General features: G+C 43.2%; 2 protein-coding genes across 4 annotated transcripts in view; one reads left to right on the top strand and one right to left on the bottom strand.

Moving 5' to 3' along the window:
- CEP72 (centrosomal protein 72) overlaps window positions 1-16,707 on the bottom strand; it is a 76,325-nt gene that overhangs the window by 58,434 nt on the left and 1,184 nt on the right. The window lies entirely within an intron of this gene.
- SLC9A3 (solute carrier family 9 member A3) overlaps window positions 1-16,707 on the top strand; it is a 211,122-nt gene that overhangs the window by 11,932 nt on the left and 182,483 nt on the right. For all 3 annotated transcript variants that reach the window (XM_045005872.1, XM_045005874.1, XM_045005873.1), the window contains exons 2-3: window positions 10,005-10,074; window positions 14,342-14,409. In XM_045005872.1, coding sequence (XP_044861807.1) covers window positions 14,370-14,409 — 40 coding nt within the window. In that variant the 5' untranslated portion in view covers window positions 10,005-10,074; window positions 14,342-14,369. The remainder of the gene's footprint in view (window positions 1-10,004; window positions 10,075-14,341; window positions 14,410-16,707) is intronic.

The raw sequence follows: 16,707 nt of genomic DNA on the forward strand, positions 1-16,707 counted from the left end.
TTGGGTACCGAAGCCGATTTAAAGGACAGGTTACAAACCTTAGTTAATAGTTCCGCAACTTCACATTTGAGTTCTTTCAGAACTCTTGGGTGAATGCCATCTGGTCCCGGTGACTTGTTAATGTTGAGTTTATCAATTAATTCCAAAACCTCCTCTAGTGACACTTCAATCTGTGACAGTTCCTCAGATTTGTCACCTACAAAAGCCAGCTCAGGTTTGGGAATCTCCCTAACATCCTCAGCCGTGAAGACTGAAGCAAAGAATCCATTTAGTTTCTCCGCAATGACTTTATCGACTTTAAGCGCTCCTTTTGTATTTTCATCGTCAAGGGGCCCCACTGGTTGTTTAGCAGGCTTCCTGCTTCTGATGTACTTAAAAAACATTTTGTTATTACCTTTGGAGTTTTTGGCTAGCCGTTCTTCAAACTCCTCTTTGGCTTTTCTTATTACACTCTTGCACTTAAGTTGGCAGTGTTTGTGCTCCTTTCTATTTGCCTCACTAGGATTTGACTTCCACTTTTTAAAGGAAGTCTTTTTATCTCTCACTGCTTCTTTTACATGGTTGTTAAGCCACGGTGGCTCTTTTTTAGTTCTTTTACTGTTTTTCTTAATTTGGGGTATACATTGAAGTTGGGCCTCTATTATGGTGTCTTTAAAAAGGGCCCATGCAACTTGCAGGGATTTCACTTTAGTCACTGTACCTTTTAACTTTTGTCTAACTAACCCCCTCATTTTTGTATAGTTCCCCCTTTTGAAATTAAATGCCACAGTGTTGGGCAGTTGTGTTCTTCCCACCACAGGGATGTTGAATGCTATTGTATTATGGTCACTATTTCCAAGCGGTCCTGCTATAGTTACCTCTTGGACCAGCTCCTGCACTCCACTCAGGATTAAATCTAGAGTTGCCTCTCCCCTTGTTGGTTCCCGTACCAGCTGCTCCATGAAGCAGTCATTTAAAGTATCGAGAAATTTTATCTCTGCATTTCGTCCTGAAGTGAAATGTTCCCAGTCAATATGGGGATAATTGAAATCCCCCACTATTATTGGGTTCTTAATTTTGATAGCCGCTCTAATTTCCCTTAGCATTTCATCATCACTATTACTGTCCTGGTCAGGTGGTCGATAATAGATCCCTAATGTTATATTTTTACTAGAGCATGAAATTTCTATCCATAGAGACTCTATGGAACATGTGGATTCGCTTAAGATTTTTACTTCATTTGAATCTACACTTTCTTTCACATATAGTGCCACTCCTCCCCCTGCACGACCTGTTCTGTCCTTCCGATATATTTTGTACCCCGGAATGATTGTGTCCCATTGGTTGCTCTCAGTCCACCAGGTTTCTGTGATGCCTATTATATCTATATCCTCCTTTATCACAAGGCACTCTAGTTCACCCATCTTATTATTTAGACTTCTGGCATTTGTGTACAAGCACTTTAAAAACTTGTCCCTGTTTATTAGCCTGCCTTTTTCTGATGTGCCAGATTCTTTTTTATGTGACTGTTTATCATCTGATCCGGCCCTTACATTATACTTTTCAGTCCTCTGCTACTGACTATAACCTGGAGATTCTCTATCATCAGACTCTCCCCTAAGAGAAGTCTGTGTCCGATCCACACGCTCCTCTGCAGCAGTCGGCTTTCCCCCATCTCCTAGTTTAAAAACTGCTCTACAACCTTTTTAATGTTTAGCGCCAGCAGTCTGGTTCCACTTTGGTTTAGGTGGAGCCCATCTCTCCTGTATAGGCTCCTCCCATCCCAGAAGTTTCCCCAGTTCCTAATGAACGTGAACCCCTCCTCTCTACACCATCGTCTCATCCACGCATTGAGACTCTGAAGCTCTGCCTGCCTACCTGGCCCTGCGCGTGGAACTGGGAGCATTTCTGAAAATTCTGTCTGTTGTGTCTTCCTCCTAAAAGGCAGGGACCATGTCTACTTATACTTTGAGTCAGGTTCTTTATTCTTTTCTGGCTCCCTTGTGCCACAATGGCCATTCAGAGAGGCCCTAAAGCCAGTTTAACCAGCCACTCCCTCTGTATAGGCCCTAACCAGATGCTGTTCAACTCCCACATGGGGCTGATCCAATAATTTGAGAAAACTTCTTTCCAATCAGTCTATCAAGAAAAAATACAGGAATCCCTGCCATAGAGAGCTGTTTACTCTTTCAGAAACATGTACATTCCATTCCTTTCTGGAGATGTCAGCTGTGTTAATTAGAATATAATGTTCTCCTGCTTGATAGAACTATACTAATACGTTTTTAGTTGACATCTTTGGATTTCTTAATGCCCTTTGAGTGCGTAGAAGTTCTTTTTAGACAATCAGCAGGAATGCCTGCTGCACTTAAATGCTGCATACCTTAGAAAGTGTGTATGAACCCCTGGCAGACCTTAAAACAGGCTTAGAACACTGATCTGAAACCTAAAATAATCAGAAGTGTCTTTTTCCTTAGTTTGCAAAAAATATTTAGAAATAAATCTTTCTTTAACAATTATAATAGTTAGAATGTAGGCAGGACTGGTAGATCCTTGGTACAGACAGACCTCTCAATGGAGGAATTATAGTCTAAAGTTGGATGATCAAACAACATATAGACATTTGAATAGATAAAAACTGAAATCTAGGCTCCTGGGGATTTGTTTCAAAGAGATACTTATGTCTTCTGAGCAAATGAAAAATAAGTATCAACTAGCAAACACTGATTTTAAAAAAAAATTATTTACAGTTATGAACAAACTTTATACAGCTTTCCAATCAAAGGATGCAGAAGTAGAATCGTAGAGACTTTGGGCCAGCTCCTCAACTTGTGTACATCAGTGTAGCTCCAACAGAGCTATGCCAGTTAATGCCAGCTGAGGAACTGGCCCTTTAACTCTTAATTGTTCCATATAAATGCTAGATTCTGGCTCAAATCTTCTGTACAGCCAATGGGGTGAAAAGTTGGAGATGAATGGAGAATGAAGGGCCTAGAGTTAAATGAAGAACAATGGAATTCTTATGGGAGAACGATATGAAAGCAGTGCTTAATTTGTAATGAAAGAGATGCCAGGGCCCAAGCAATTTTTTTACATTCACAACAATGCAGCAAGCCCAGAGGTGCCGGGGCTATGAACTGCTAATCCTAAAGGTGCCCTGACACAAATTAAGCACTGTATGAAAGCCTTAAAAATAACGAGAATTAAACTGTTTAATTTCAGACTTCAGCCCAGAGCATATAATATTCCCAAAATAACAGGGAAAATTACAGAAGGGATGTCCAATTTTTACTAGTAATGCCCACAAGCAGTTCGTAAGTGATGCCATATGATGTCATGTCTGTCCTCATGTTGTTCCTCTATGGAATTTTGCATTTCAAGAGTTCTTGCAGGAACAAACTGCAGCTACTCTTAGGATGGCTCTTTTTGGATGGATAGCTGATGTCAAAGCTTTCCTCAGCACACAGAACAAAACATTACTGAACCTACTGTTAACCCTGTCAGGTATGTTGCAATAAGGTATTAGAAATCAAATGTTTATGGAGGAAGAATGTTTAAAATTGTTAGCAAATGCAATGAATTACAAAACATTGTGAAATACCATGCAAATCATACTTCAAAATTTCTCTCCTTTCATTGATGATAATTAAAAAATCTGTTAATCAACTTAGGCTCTATGAATATTTGGTATGGCCATGCACCAAACTGGATCCAAATAAGCACAATCAGAAAAACTTATCAGATTCTGGAAATGGAAATATTTTACTCCAGTATGTTCTTGTCATCAATCAGTTAAAAATACAGCAGAGTATTCTGAAATTAACTCTATCCCAGATGCTTCTATTGTCATTTTATATGATGCAGTGAAATTGGTTCTGAAAGTCAAATTGGAAAATAGCAAAAACCACATGAATAAGGGGGAACTTCTAAAAGAATTTTCAAAATTAGGGCCAGATTCTGCCTCTTATTCCGTGAGGAATCCCACAGACTTCAATGCAATATATCTCATAGTGGTTAACAGTAGGTTCAGTAATGTTGTATTGTGTGCTGATGAAATCACTGATTTTAGTGGGACTACTCACTGAAGCCCTGTCTCCACTACAGAGTTTTGTCGACAAAAGTTATGTTGACACTCAAAAAGCGCTATAATAAAAATCGCTTTGCATGTTCACACTCACTCCCTCTGTCAGCAGAGCACGTGCACACTTGGGGCACTAGCATCGACAGTGTGAGCAGTGCACTGTGGATACCTATCCCACAGTCCAGCTTGACACCTTCTGTCGCTAGGTCTTGTGGGAAGGCGGAGTGGATCGCAGTGCATCTTGGGATTGGGCTCAATGTCTCATGATGCATTGCTTTCTGTCCCAGCATTTCACGGGCTTTCAGCTTTCTTTCATGGCATTTTTCAATGGCCCTTGTTTGCGGTGTGCCCCGGCATCTTAGTGAGATGGGATGGATCTTGCACTGCTGTCCTATGCTCTGATAACTGTCATGAAGATGTCGCAGATGGCAGTGCAGTTAATCACAAAGTTCCTAACTGAAGAAGACTCCCAGTTTCCTGACATGCTGCATGATATGGATAGGAGCAAGCCACGGGGGGCACTCTGCCGGTCACCGCGAGGGCGGCAGGCAGGTTGCCTTCGGCAGCATGCCTGCGGAGGGTCCGCTGGTCCCGCGGCTTCAGCGGACCTCCCAAAGGCATGCCACCGAATCCGCGGGACCGGGGACCTCCTGCAGGCAAGCCGCCGAAGGCAGCCTGCCTGCCGTGCTTGGGGCGGCAAAATGCCTAGAGCCGCCCCTGCTTTTGGCATTCACGGAACAGCTGCAGACGGTGGACCGTCGCTTCTAGGCTTGGAAAACAAGCACTGAATGTTGGGATCATATCATCTTGCAGGTGTGGGATTATGAGCAGTGGCTACAGATAATTCAGATGCAGAAAGTCACCTTCCTGGAACTGTTTGTGGAGCTCGTCCCAGTTCAGCGGCACAAGGACACCAGAATGAGAGCTGCCCTATTGGTAGAGAAGCCTGTGGCAATCGCTGTGTGGAAGCTGGCGACTCCAGATTGCTACTGGTCTGTCATGAATCAATTTGGAGTTGGGAAGTTGACCCTTGGGGCTGTGTTAATGCAAGTGTGCAGGGCAATTAATCGCATCCTGCTACAAATGGTTGTGACTCTGGAAAATATGCGTGAAATAGTGGACAGCTTTGCAGAAATGGGTTTCCCTAACTGGAGGGGCGATAGATGGTACACATATTCCAATTTTGGCACCAGACCACCTTGTGACGGAGTACATCAATAGGAAGGGGTACTTAACCATGGTGTTGCAGGCGCCTATGGATCACAGGGGGCGTTTCACTGACATCAGCGTGGGGTGGTCTGTGAAGGTGCATGACGCACGCATCTTCAGGAACACTATCCTGTGTAGAAAGCTACAAGCAGGGACTTTCTTTCCAGACCAGAAGATTACAGTGGCTCATGAAACTTTACATGGGAAATCTGGACAGCAGTAAGGAGTGGTTCAACAACAGGCTGAGTAGGTGCCAGATGACAGTGGAACTTTATGGCGCTGCCAATGCCTTTATGGCAGGTTAAACCGCAATGAGTATAATATTCCCCTGGTTATAGCTGCGTGTTGTATGTTGCATAATTTGTGAAGCTAAATGTGAAAGATTTGCTCAGGGGTGGAGTGTTGAGGCAGACTGCTTAGTGAGCAAATGATTAAACTGCCCATGTTTGTATTGGTAGCGTCTGCTATCTCAATTTGTAGGAAACGAAAAAAGATGAGTTACCATTCAAAAACTGCTTTTATTGCACAAGAAATAACTCACACCCACAAAAAGATGCTTGGTAGGAAAGGAGGTACCAGGAAAGGGCAGATTTTCAGAGCTGTGCGTAGGTCCAGCTATCATTTTGAAAGTTGTCTGAGGGGGTGAAGTGAATGGGAAACTGAGAAGTCCCGGAAAGCAGAAAGGACTGTGTGAGTGGAATTTGGGGGGGCATGGAAAAGAGTTCTGGATATGCTGCAGGAGAGGGCAGCATTATTAAGGACTTCAGCATCTGCATTTGCTGCTCCATTACTATAATCATCTGCTCAGTAGTGTCCTTAACAAACTCCTGATTTTCTTTTCTGTCCTGCCTTTCGGCTTGCTTCCACTCCTTGCGTTCCCTTTTCTCTGTGTTGGAGAAGTTCAGTACCTCCCAGAACATGTCTTCTTTGTGCCATATTGGGCACTTTCTTATCTGGCAGAGACGCTTTGCAGGTGTGTGTGGGGTGTTCCTGAAGGCCACATCTGCCGAAGCAGAAGGAACAGTGCACAGAAGCATGATTGTCAAGTTCACACACAGTATTGAAACATTTCAATGTAATACACCTCTGGTAACATAACAATTACTTTCTCACTGACCCTTGGCAAGCACTGACCCGTGGCAACTCTGCAAATACCCAAAGCATGGTGAGTAGTGGCTGGGAGTGGGAGCGTGCTACACGGGGAAAAGAGCACTCTGCAAGGGTTGTGGTGCAGCCAACTAGGGGAAAAAATTCTAAAATTCTCCCACACTTTTCCACAGGCGGGTCATTGTAGCAGATATCTCACTGCTGAGGGTAAGCAGGGAAGTAAGGGTACATCTACTACATGCTTGTGGCTTCTGCCCTGGTCCCTGTGCTGCTCGCCTATGTGTCGCTTCGGTCCCTGCACAAGTGATTGCCGAATGGCGCGGGAAAATTTCCTAAAATGGGAGAAGGAACAAAGCAGCTCTGCCAAGGAACCTTCGGCAGAGCTTTGCGGAGAACCTCCAGGAAACTTTCCTGGAGATCTCTCTGGAGGATTCTCATGAGATCTCGGCATTCATCAACACCCTGTTCTGCTGTACCGATTAGCTACAAAGGGAAATGTCCTGCACACAGAAACACAGCCAGCCTTCCACATTTCTATATCCTGAACCCTTCTCCGCACTACATAAACCACAGCCACTTACCAGGCGTCTCCTCTCCTGTTTCTTGCTCACCGGAGAGCAACTGCTGAGACTGGCTGGACACTTCTGGGGTGGTGAACAGTTCCTGGCTGCCTGCCCCACCGGGTGACACTGCATGGAGCTCCACATCATCGTCTATCTCCACCTCTTCATCAATGATTTCATCCTCTAGATTAAGTCTTCTTTCTGCCACCTTCAGGCCCACTGCTCTTGGCAGTGGAGGTGGGGTCACTACCAAGGCTGGCATCCAGCTCCTTATAGAACCGGCAGCTCTGAGGTGAAGCACCGGAGCAATGGTTTGCCTCCCTTGCCTTATGGTACGCCTACCACAGCTCCTTTATCTTCACTCTGCACTGCAGTGTCCCCTGATCATAGCCCTTTTCGCACAAGCCTTGAGAAATCTGCCCATAGGTAGCCCAATTCCTACAGCTCAAGCACAGCTGGGACTGCACAGCCTCCTCTCCCCATACACAGTACTGAGCAGCTCCAGCAGCTCCACAGCGGTCCAAGTGGGAGAGCATTTGCTGCGCTAGCCTGCCATGCTCACCTGGGAAGATGCGATGAGACCTCTCCACACCGAGCAAACAGGACATGGAATTCCAAAAATTCCTGGGGCTTCTAAGTAGGAGGGGTGGATGGTTGTTTATCTAGCTGCAGGGCAGTGGAGTTCAAACTGCTGACCGCTCAGGATGGGCATTGTGGGACACCTCCTGGAGGCCAATTAAAGTGATAAAATCAAGCGTGGTGTCTACACTGGCACTTTATTGAGAAAAGTTTTGCACTAAAAGCCTTATTTCTCTTCTCAGGGTGGTTTTATTTTGTCGCCAAAACAGCATTTTTGTTGCCAAAAGTCACATCGCAGTGTTTGTCGACAAAACTTTGTAGTGTAGACAAGGCCTGAGTAGGTGCTACTCAGTGTGAGTAAGGATGGCAGAATCTGGTCCTTGGGGAAAAATCAGTAAAGTGGTTAAATTCTTTTTAAAGGCATGAAAAAAGATGAGGGAAAGTCAAAATTCCTCTGATGACTACTGTTCAGAAACTCTTCTGAGTCCTAGACAATATTTTTTTGAACATGGAGATTGAGTCCATAAATTATAAGTAGAAATGCTGTATAGGCAACAAAAGAATCAGTTGCATCCGCTAAGAACATAGGCCATTTAATTCATGACCCTGACTAAATACGTAAAATATTTGCCAACTACAAAGGGCTTTATACCACGCTTTTCAATTAATTGACGATAACTCACAGGGTGAAAACTATGTTTAAGAAATAATTAAACCAAATGTGGAAGAAACTGATAAGCAACTATTCAAAACGCCTATTGCATAAGACAAAATAGAGAATAATGACCATGGTATCGAATAGGGCTTGATCCTGTGCCCACTGAAGTCAATGGCAAAGCTGTCTTTGACTTCAATGATACAATGTTTAGACCCATAATGACTAGGGTCTGATGGCTTTGCTGTTTTCAAATTATATAAATTTTTATTTCCCCCAAATTAGCTCTTTTATTTCAAAAACTTATCAGGACAGTAAATTGCCTACTTTGGCAAAACATCCATTCCTGGTATTTTAAACCCTGATAAAAATCCAATTCTTTCCCCTTCATTCTGCCTGATTTTTTTTTAGTAAATATTGGTAGGAATATTTCATCTACCACAGAATTTTAGCCATTTGAATGGATAATTTAGTATCAAAATTAATTTATGCAGATTAATCAGGCCTTAATAAGGGATAACAAACCTTAGAAAACATAAGAAATATAGGAACTATCCATGCACTTGGACTGACCAAGACAAATTACATCAGTCAAAATGCAAGAAGAATCAGGTTCAATTTAGCTGGCACAAGGATAACAAAAATAAAGTATGTAAATACTCACACAAGTCAGGGGAGGGGAGAAAGAAACCGAAGTGTTATTGTGGGAAAGGAGGGTGTGGAGAAGACCTGAAATTGACTATATACGAAACAGAAAACCACCGAGGTTGGTTACATATGAATATCAAAGCTGCCTAGCCTAAACATTTTGTCCTTTTATAATAAAAGGAGAAAGGAGGGCCAGTGAGGCCAAGATCTATGGCATGATTCCAGGAACAATAGAAGGCTTTCTCAAGTGGGACAAGGTTCAGTCATTAATTGGTCTAATGCCATCATGTGGGTGTTAATTTAGATTTCTAAAGACTGATAATAATCCATTTTGCCATCAAGAAAGATAACTGTACACACCTTTCCATATGGCACCATAAGCAGGGTTTCTTACCTGGTAAAGTGTGTGATACATTTGATGTATTAGCACTTTTTCTTTTAATCACTGTAATTGATTTTATAATGAAATGTTGTGTACAGACAATCTGGTTTTGTCTACACTCCAAAACTTCTAGTTGATATCAGAGAAAGTCATTGAGTCACCTTGGCTTTGCAGATGGCGGAGTAGTTTTGGAATCAAGTTGCTGTATGAAGTTTTTCTTTACACGGAGAGTTACAGCAAGTTATTTGCCAGAGATTAAATTCTGTCAACTAGGCCCTTGCATGTTTCACTTAAAAATCCATTTACTTCCCATTCCTGGTTAGGTTCATGTTGGGATACTACTAACACACTGCTACTGACATGGTTCGTAATAAGAAGTCAAGAAACAGGGCACGTGGGGATTAGTAATACAGATCCTTTGGGGTTCACACTATAACCCTAAACTCTTTGATTTAAGGCTTTTTTCAGCACATGGTCCAAGTTTGCCAAAGGGTTTTTCAAACATTTTAGTATTCATTCTAATCCCAGATTGGAAGTTAAACTCTGGGAATGCTAACTCAGATCAGCTGAAACAAAATCAGCTTCACTGGGATCAACAGTAACCAATCTGCTCCAGTTCAGATGCATTTTGTGCCAAAGTACTGAAAGCACTGCAATCTGCTATTGACAGGGGACAAGCAAAGGGCCTCAAAGAGTGATAGTGGAGAGTGAATATTCACTCAGGTAAGCATGGGATGAAATTTGGTTTGAGAAAATAATTATGTGGAATTGCCAAAGAGCTGATTAAAAATTACTTTGCAGAAAGGACAATTACGAAGAGCTATCGTGATGTTGACAGGGAAACAAGCGGACCCAGTGAATGGAATTCAAAGTATGTAAGGTGTTTTTTTTCCCCCTTCCAACCTATTTTATCTGTGGATGGTGAACTGGGAAGTCCTCACAATGTAACCTTTTAAAAACTGCATTTATTTAAAGGCACTTACAAAAGCAAAATGCCTCCATTACTGCAGAATTTTGAAATATAAATACGATATAATAGAAAAACTTCCTCTCACAGTCACAAGATTTAAAAGATGATCATAAACTTATAACCTTAAACTGCAATCAACAAATCTGCATGAGAAAATGTAGATATTGCCCTGAATTTGATTACAATAGTTAATGTCTCTTTAATGCACAGTCCCATTTTGTAGGTCTGATGAAGATGTATCAGCTCCCAGAGGCATTGAGCCTAACATAGCCACAGTGCCTCCCAGAGCTCCAGCTGCTTTGGAAGCATCCAGCACACACTACTTTTAAGGCAAAGCTTACTCTGCTGTCTAGGGGGATGTAATCTGGTCCCTTCCCATTCTAGTTTTGGGAGGCTAATCCTAGTGCCAGCCTTGTGTCAGGCAAGCACAAGGAACAGATTGTGCCCTATCCATGCACGAGGGCTGCCCTCTTAATCTGCAGACCTGGGATTGAACTGGGGACCTCCAGGATTAAAAGTATGAAGAGTTACACCTTGAGCTAGAGATCCAAGCCTCACTATGTGTGGTTATAGCAGACTTATCTTTATAGATTCAGCGCAGAAGAGGTTCTACATCACACGCACACCAGCATGTTACACTGGCACAGGGACATATATAAGGAGGAAGGTTCCTTGTGTCTTCTTCCCCTTGTGCACACATGTAGTGCTGGACATAATACAGCCTTCAGAATCAGAAGAGAAAATTCAGTACACACCTTCTGAATAAATGTTGGCCAAATAGATATACATCTTAATTACGACCTTATGCTTCTTCAAGAAACACATTACACATGTAATGTGTACGCATATCTCAACCCTGGATAGTTGTTAATGTCACTGAAGTTATAATTAAGGCTTTGTGTCATACTATGAGGGAGATTAATGTGTAGTGTGTTTCCTAATTGTTGGAGGTTGAAGGAAGCTCCATGTGAAAATGTGGAGTCTGATACTCTCAATGGAAATGTGCTGTGTGGGCAATAGGCTGCAGTTAAGAGATGTCCCAGAGCAAGGTATTTTCTTGCTTCTTAGGTTTGTGTTGGAGGGACTGTCACACATATGCAGCCTTAATCTTTTTTTAAATGAGGTTTTTGTTTATGGAAGATATACATGATAGGGAAATCAACCATATGAAAGAATGACTATCTGGAGCCAAAGACAAACTAATGTTTGAAGACTGAAACTTTTAGAGGAGGGGTATCAAATATATGGCCCATAAATAAGGTGTATTTATGTGGCCTGCCTGATAGATCCAGATTGTGCAGAGTCTCAGCTTACATTTAAAAAAAAGTTTCTGTCCTGTGTTAGAGGAAAGGATAGAAAGACAAATATATGTGGGCCTGTGCTTCCTGTTTCCTTAGCTTCGACCCTCCCTGTCCAGCATCTGTCAACTGGTAGGTTTGATTTCCCAGAAAGGGTCCCTCCCACCTCGAATAACGAGGAGCATAGGCACCGACTCTGTAGGTGCTCTGGGGCTGGAGCACCCATTGGGAAAAATTGCTGGGTGCTCTGCACCCACCGGCAGCTCCCTGCCCCGACCCAGCTCGCCTCCACTCCACCTCCATCTCCTCCCCTGAGCACGCCATGGTTCCGCTTCTCCCCCAGCTCCCGGCGCTTGTCGCCGCAAAACAGCTGTTTCGCGGCGGCAAGCGCTGGGAGGGAGGGGGAACGCGGCGCTCTCAGGGAAGAGGTGGGGCCGGGGTGGGGATTTGGGGAAGTTCAATGGGGCAGAGAGGGGGCGGAGTTGGGGCGGGGACTTCAGGGAAGGGGTTGGAATGGAGGCGGGGCAGGGGTGGAGTCAGGGCGGGGCCGGGAAAAGTTGGCGCCTATGCCAAGGAGTCAGTATTATAGGAGGAGCTTCAGTTAGGATGGAGCATTCATGGTCTTCCCCTACATTTTCTTCCGGAACCACTAGACATAGAGCATTAGCCAATTTACTAGGGGAGTTAGTTTTTTCTACAGCAATTTCTGTGTTAATGAGAGCTAAGATCCAATTTGCCAGGCGAGGTCCAATTTGCCATCCCGCATTGGCTTTACCTGACAATACATATCTCACCAGAGTGTGAGTTGTCTTCAACAAGACGGGGGCCATCCCTATAATATAATATTTCCCAGTGGGAAATGGCCAATACAAGGGCTAATACCTCTCTCTCACATGGTGAGAACTGCATTTCAATGGGTGTGAAAATCTGGGAGCCATACGCAATGGGTTTTAGGGAAGTTCCCTGCTTTTGTAGAAGGACTGCACTGTTAGCAGCTGCTGTATTGGCTATCTGTAAATAATATGGTTTATGGGGATCTGGGAAAGCTAACACAGGAACTTCTATGAGAGCCATCTTTAATGACATCACTGCCTCTTGTTCTGACTGTCCCCATTGCCACTCTTGGTCCTTCTTTAAAAGACGGTACAGAGGTTTTGCTTTCTCGCTAAAGTTCTCTATAAAATCACACAAAAAGCCTACCAAACCTAAAAGATATCGTAGAGTGCTCACATCAGTTGGGGCAGGTAAATTAGATAATTTCTTTACCTTCTCTCGGATGAGGCATCTCCCTGTAGGACCCAGTCGCACTCCAAGATATACTACTTCCCATTTAAGTATTTGTACTTTCTCAGGATTTATTAAGAAACCTGTGGCTTTAATGATTTCTAGGACCTTATCTAGAGTTTCTGCTCTAGTTATGGATGCAATAAGCACATAATCTACGTAGTTTATTACCCCACCTAAGTTTCTCATTTTCTTCTACATGGCTGCTACCTGTTGGTGACAAATACCAGGTGTGTTATGCAACCCTTGTGGTACCCTTGTATGTTGTCTATCATCATAAATAAGTTGTCTATCATCATAAATGAATGCCAGCTTGTACTGACATTTTGGATCTAATGGAATAAAGAAAAAAGCATTTGCCAGCTCAATCACTGAGTACCATTAGGCACATTGGCATTATCTCGGGGAACTCGGCCACCACAGGGGCCATCCGTGGTGTAACCTTATTAAGTCCCCTATAGTCAACGGTCAGTTGCCACATCCCGTTGGCCTTTCCCATGGGCCAAATAGGTGAGTTGCAGTGACTCTCACATGGGATCAGTACATTCTGCTGGCTGAGGGCTTTAATGATGGGTTTGATTCCCTTGTGAGCCTCAGCAGAATATCGGTATTTCTTTATTGACTTTGGGTCAGGGCCATGAATATTAACTAGAGCTTTTATTTCCGCAAATAAGTTTGGAAGTTGCAAACACTGCCAGGTGTCTATTTGCCACTTCTGCCACCTCGGCCTCCCAGGCTGGTAAGGTAAATTTCTCAGGTGTTTTTGTGGCAAATATCCTATGAGCTGCTGAAATTATTCAACCCTCTTCCCCTTCTTCTGCCTTACATAAAGCCCTATGTGGTAGATCCACTGTTACTTTAAAACTTTTTAATAGATCTACTCCCATAATTCCCTGATTTTCAAGACTCTGTAAGCCGAATGACTCTTTTACAGTTAAAGGGCCAGAGTACAAAATAGGTCTTTAGTAAATGGGATCAGACTCTCTTTTCCATTAAAAGAGACCAACTGCCTAACTTGCTTAATGGGAACTGTATTATGATTCAGTTCATCTGTGCATAGGAGACTGGTAGGAGGCCCCTGTATCTACCAATACTCTCTGTATAAGGCTCCCAAAATAGCCTTCTACTTTGATGGTAACTGTGGGGCACCCACCATTGGTGGTTTTTCATGGTGCCACCACGTTAGAGCCTTGGGGATCTTGGCCCCGTCAATGGGCTGCATCTATTGGAGTACCCATAGAAGCGGCAGACGCTGCAGGTTGCTGCTTTGCTTCATACAGGGCTAGTCTTCTAAATACCTCATCAAGGCCTAAGGTTGCCACCTGCTCTTCTGGCTCGTATTTTGCTAACCGTTTGGCCAGAACCTTTTTAGTGGTTTGAACCTCATACTTGTTGCCCTTCAGTATAAATTCCCTGTATTTTTGTGGGTTTTCTGACCTTTTCCCAGCAGTTTTGTTATTGAAAGGCTTCACACCATTTTTATTACCATTATTAGTTTTGTTGAAAGCTGCTATGTGGGTTTTTACTATTGGCTGAGAACCAGATATTAACTGCAACTCATATACCTCCTTTGCTCTGCTCTCCAGCTCCTGTAACCTAGTGCGCTGAACATCGATGGGACCCATTCCTAGTCTGATTCCGGGTTGTAAAGCCTGTAAGTACAGCTCTCTCAACTCTGGTAAATCATAGCTGATAACACCTCCACCAATATTTCGTCCCATCCCAGCCAACAAATAGAGCAATTTTTTCCTTAGAAAATACCTCTTGGGTTTTTCATTCATTCTCTGTTTGTCAGCATAAACCATGCCTGTTATATTAGTGTTTGGATAAAATATCTTAAGAATGTGTCTATATACATCAGCTTGATTATTAGTTGTGTTAGCAATAGCATCATATGGTACATTTACAAAGTCTTTTGGTGCCATACACTCACGTAAGAGCGTTACAAACTCGTCATGCGTTAAGTTTGGGGTCACCGAACCTTGCATTAACCATTCAAGTACAGTATTTTTATCACATGGCCCAAATTTCTTACTCAATGCACAGGCTTGCTCTGGTGTCAATGGTTTACTTTCATGTTTTATTAGGGGAGGAGGTGGATTTACTCCCCCATGTTGTGTACGGGAGCCATAGGTGATGTATTATGTTCATTTGGCAGCTTAGGGTAGAGCTGGTTTGTCTCTTGCATCACTCCTTCAGGAGCTGTGGGTAAAGCTGCTTTTGTGTAAGGTGGGGAGGAAGGATTCCTCACTCTGTGTGTCATCTTCACTGTCACTCTCCCCTCCTGGATGGTATGCCCCAAGGGGATCCTGACACTTGGCACCTGCCATGCCCTTATATGATTGTAACTCCCGCTGCAATTTAGAGATTTTATGTTGGCAGTTTACATGGCTTGATTGGGAGTTTTGATTAACCTGCACTTCCCTCATAAGCCGCCTTATGGCTGCTTGTGCCTCTTGGAGCTCAATTGCTCCTACTTCTGCTGCTTTTTCAGCAGCAGAGACTCGCCTACTTGCTTCCCCTATTTGTTGTTCCAACTGGGAGACCTGATGCGTAAGAGAGGTAATGTTACCTTTTTCAGCGTTGAGGTCTACTAAATGCTGCTTCTCTAGCTGTTCACCCTTCTCCTTTTCAAATTTCAGGAGGGTGATCTCCTGATTAAATAGGAGAATCTGTTTGTTAAGTTCCTTGCTAACAGTGGCAAGGTAGTTTGGGGGGATGGGATAGCTCAGTGGTTTGAGCATTGGCCTGCTAAACTCAGGGTTGTGAGTTCAATCCTTGATGGGGCCATTTGGGGATTGGTCCTGCTTTGAGCAGGGGGTTGGACTAGATGATCTTCTGAGGTCCCTTCCAATTCTAATAATCTATGAGGAGGGCACTACATTGCTCACTTTTCTTGGGAACAGGTTTACTTAGATTGTAACGTTCCCATAGTGTGTAGAATACTTCCGGAGTCTCCACCCCCATAATAGAGCCTGGTTTCCATGGGTTCCTTTTCCAAAGGAATTGATATCACCCTGGTTGAGAACCACTGTTCTAGGGGACAGGTGAGGTGGTGGTGTTGTGGAGAAGTTTCTTTCACTTTCATTTTTGACCGGAAATTTCAGTCTAGACCTGAAAAACCTTCCTAACAAAAGTTTCATCAAAACCAACCCTTTCCTGCCAAAACTTTCAGTTTCAACAAATTGCTGTTTTCTGACCAAAAAAAATCCAAAAAACATTTTGTCAAAAAATTCCCACCCAGCTGTAATCAGATGCTCGGGTATGTGTATGGTTATATGACATGCACTAGATCAGAGGTGTCAAGCTCATTTTGGAGGAGAGGGACAACTTCCATGTTTAATCATGGTTTGTGGACTAGGTTATAAACTCAGGACTAAGTACTCCACACAATATACAGTGAAATGTATGGAAGTTTTCACAGAGATCAAGAAAAGAATGAGTTTTTCATATTGTAACTAAATGTTTAGTTTAGTTATTTATTATTTGTTCAGCGCTCAGTGGGAATACAGGGTATCTGCTCTTTTTGGGGAACTGCTATTTTAGCCCTTCGTTTTTTCTCCTTCTCCATCCTCCTTTCCCTGTCTCTCTCCCCGTTTCCTGTTATGGTGAGTTTCCTCTGTTGTTTTCTCTGCATTTCCTTCCCCATAGTAACTCCTAACCCAGTGTGCTTCACTCCTGCCCACTACCCCCATTCCATCTGCTAAAATGATCAACAAGAAAATATTAATGTTGACACTCAATTGTCATCATTAGAGATGATACGCCACTAAGATTAATAGCAAATGGGGAGTTTGCTCCATTTCATTGTTTTAGGCTGATTGCCGACTCGGGCAAATATTACTGTATCAGTTATAGCTGGTTCCCATTTGGAAGGTTCTCTCTGCAGACATGAGGGTTTGGACGAGTCTCTTCACCATAGGCAGGCCTCCTCAAGGCAAAGCCTTTCATA

This window comes from Mauremys mutica, chromosome 2 (assembly GCF_020497125.1).
Source record: "Mauremys mutica isolate MM-2020 ecotype Southern chromosome 2, ASM2049712v1, whole genome shotgun sequence".
Classification (NCBI taxonomy): domain Eukaryota; kingdom Metazoa; phylum Chordata; order Testudines; family Geoemydidae; genus Mauremys; species Mauremys mutica.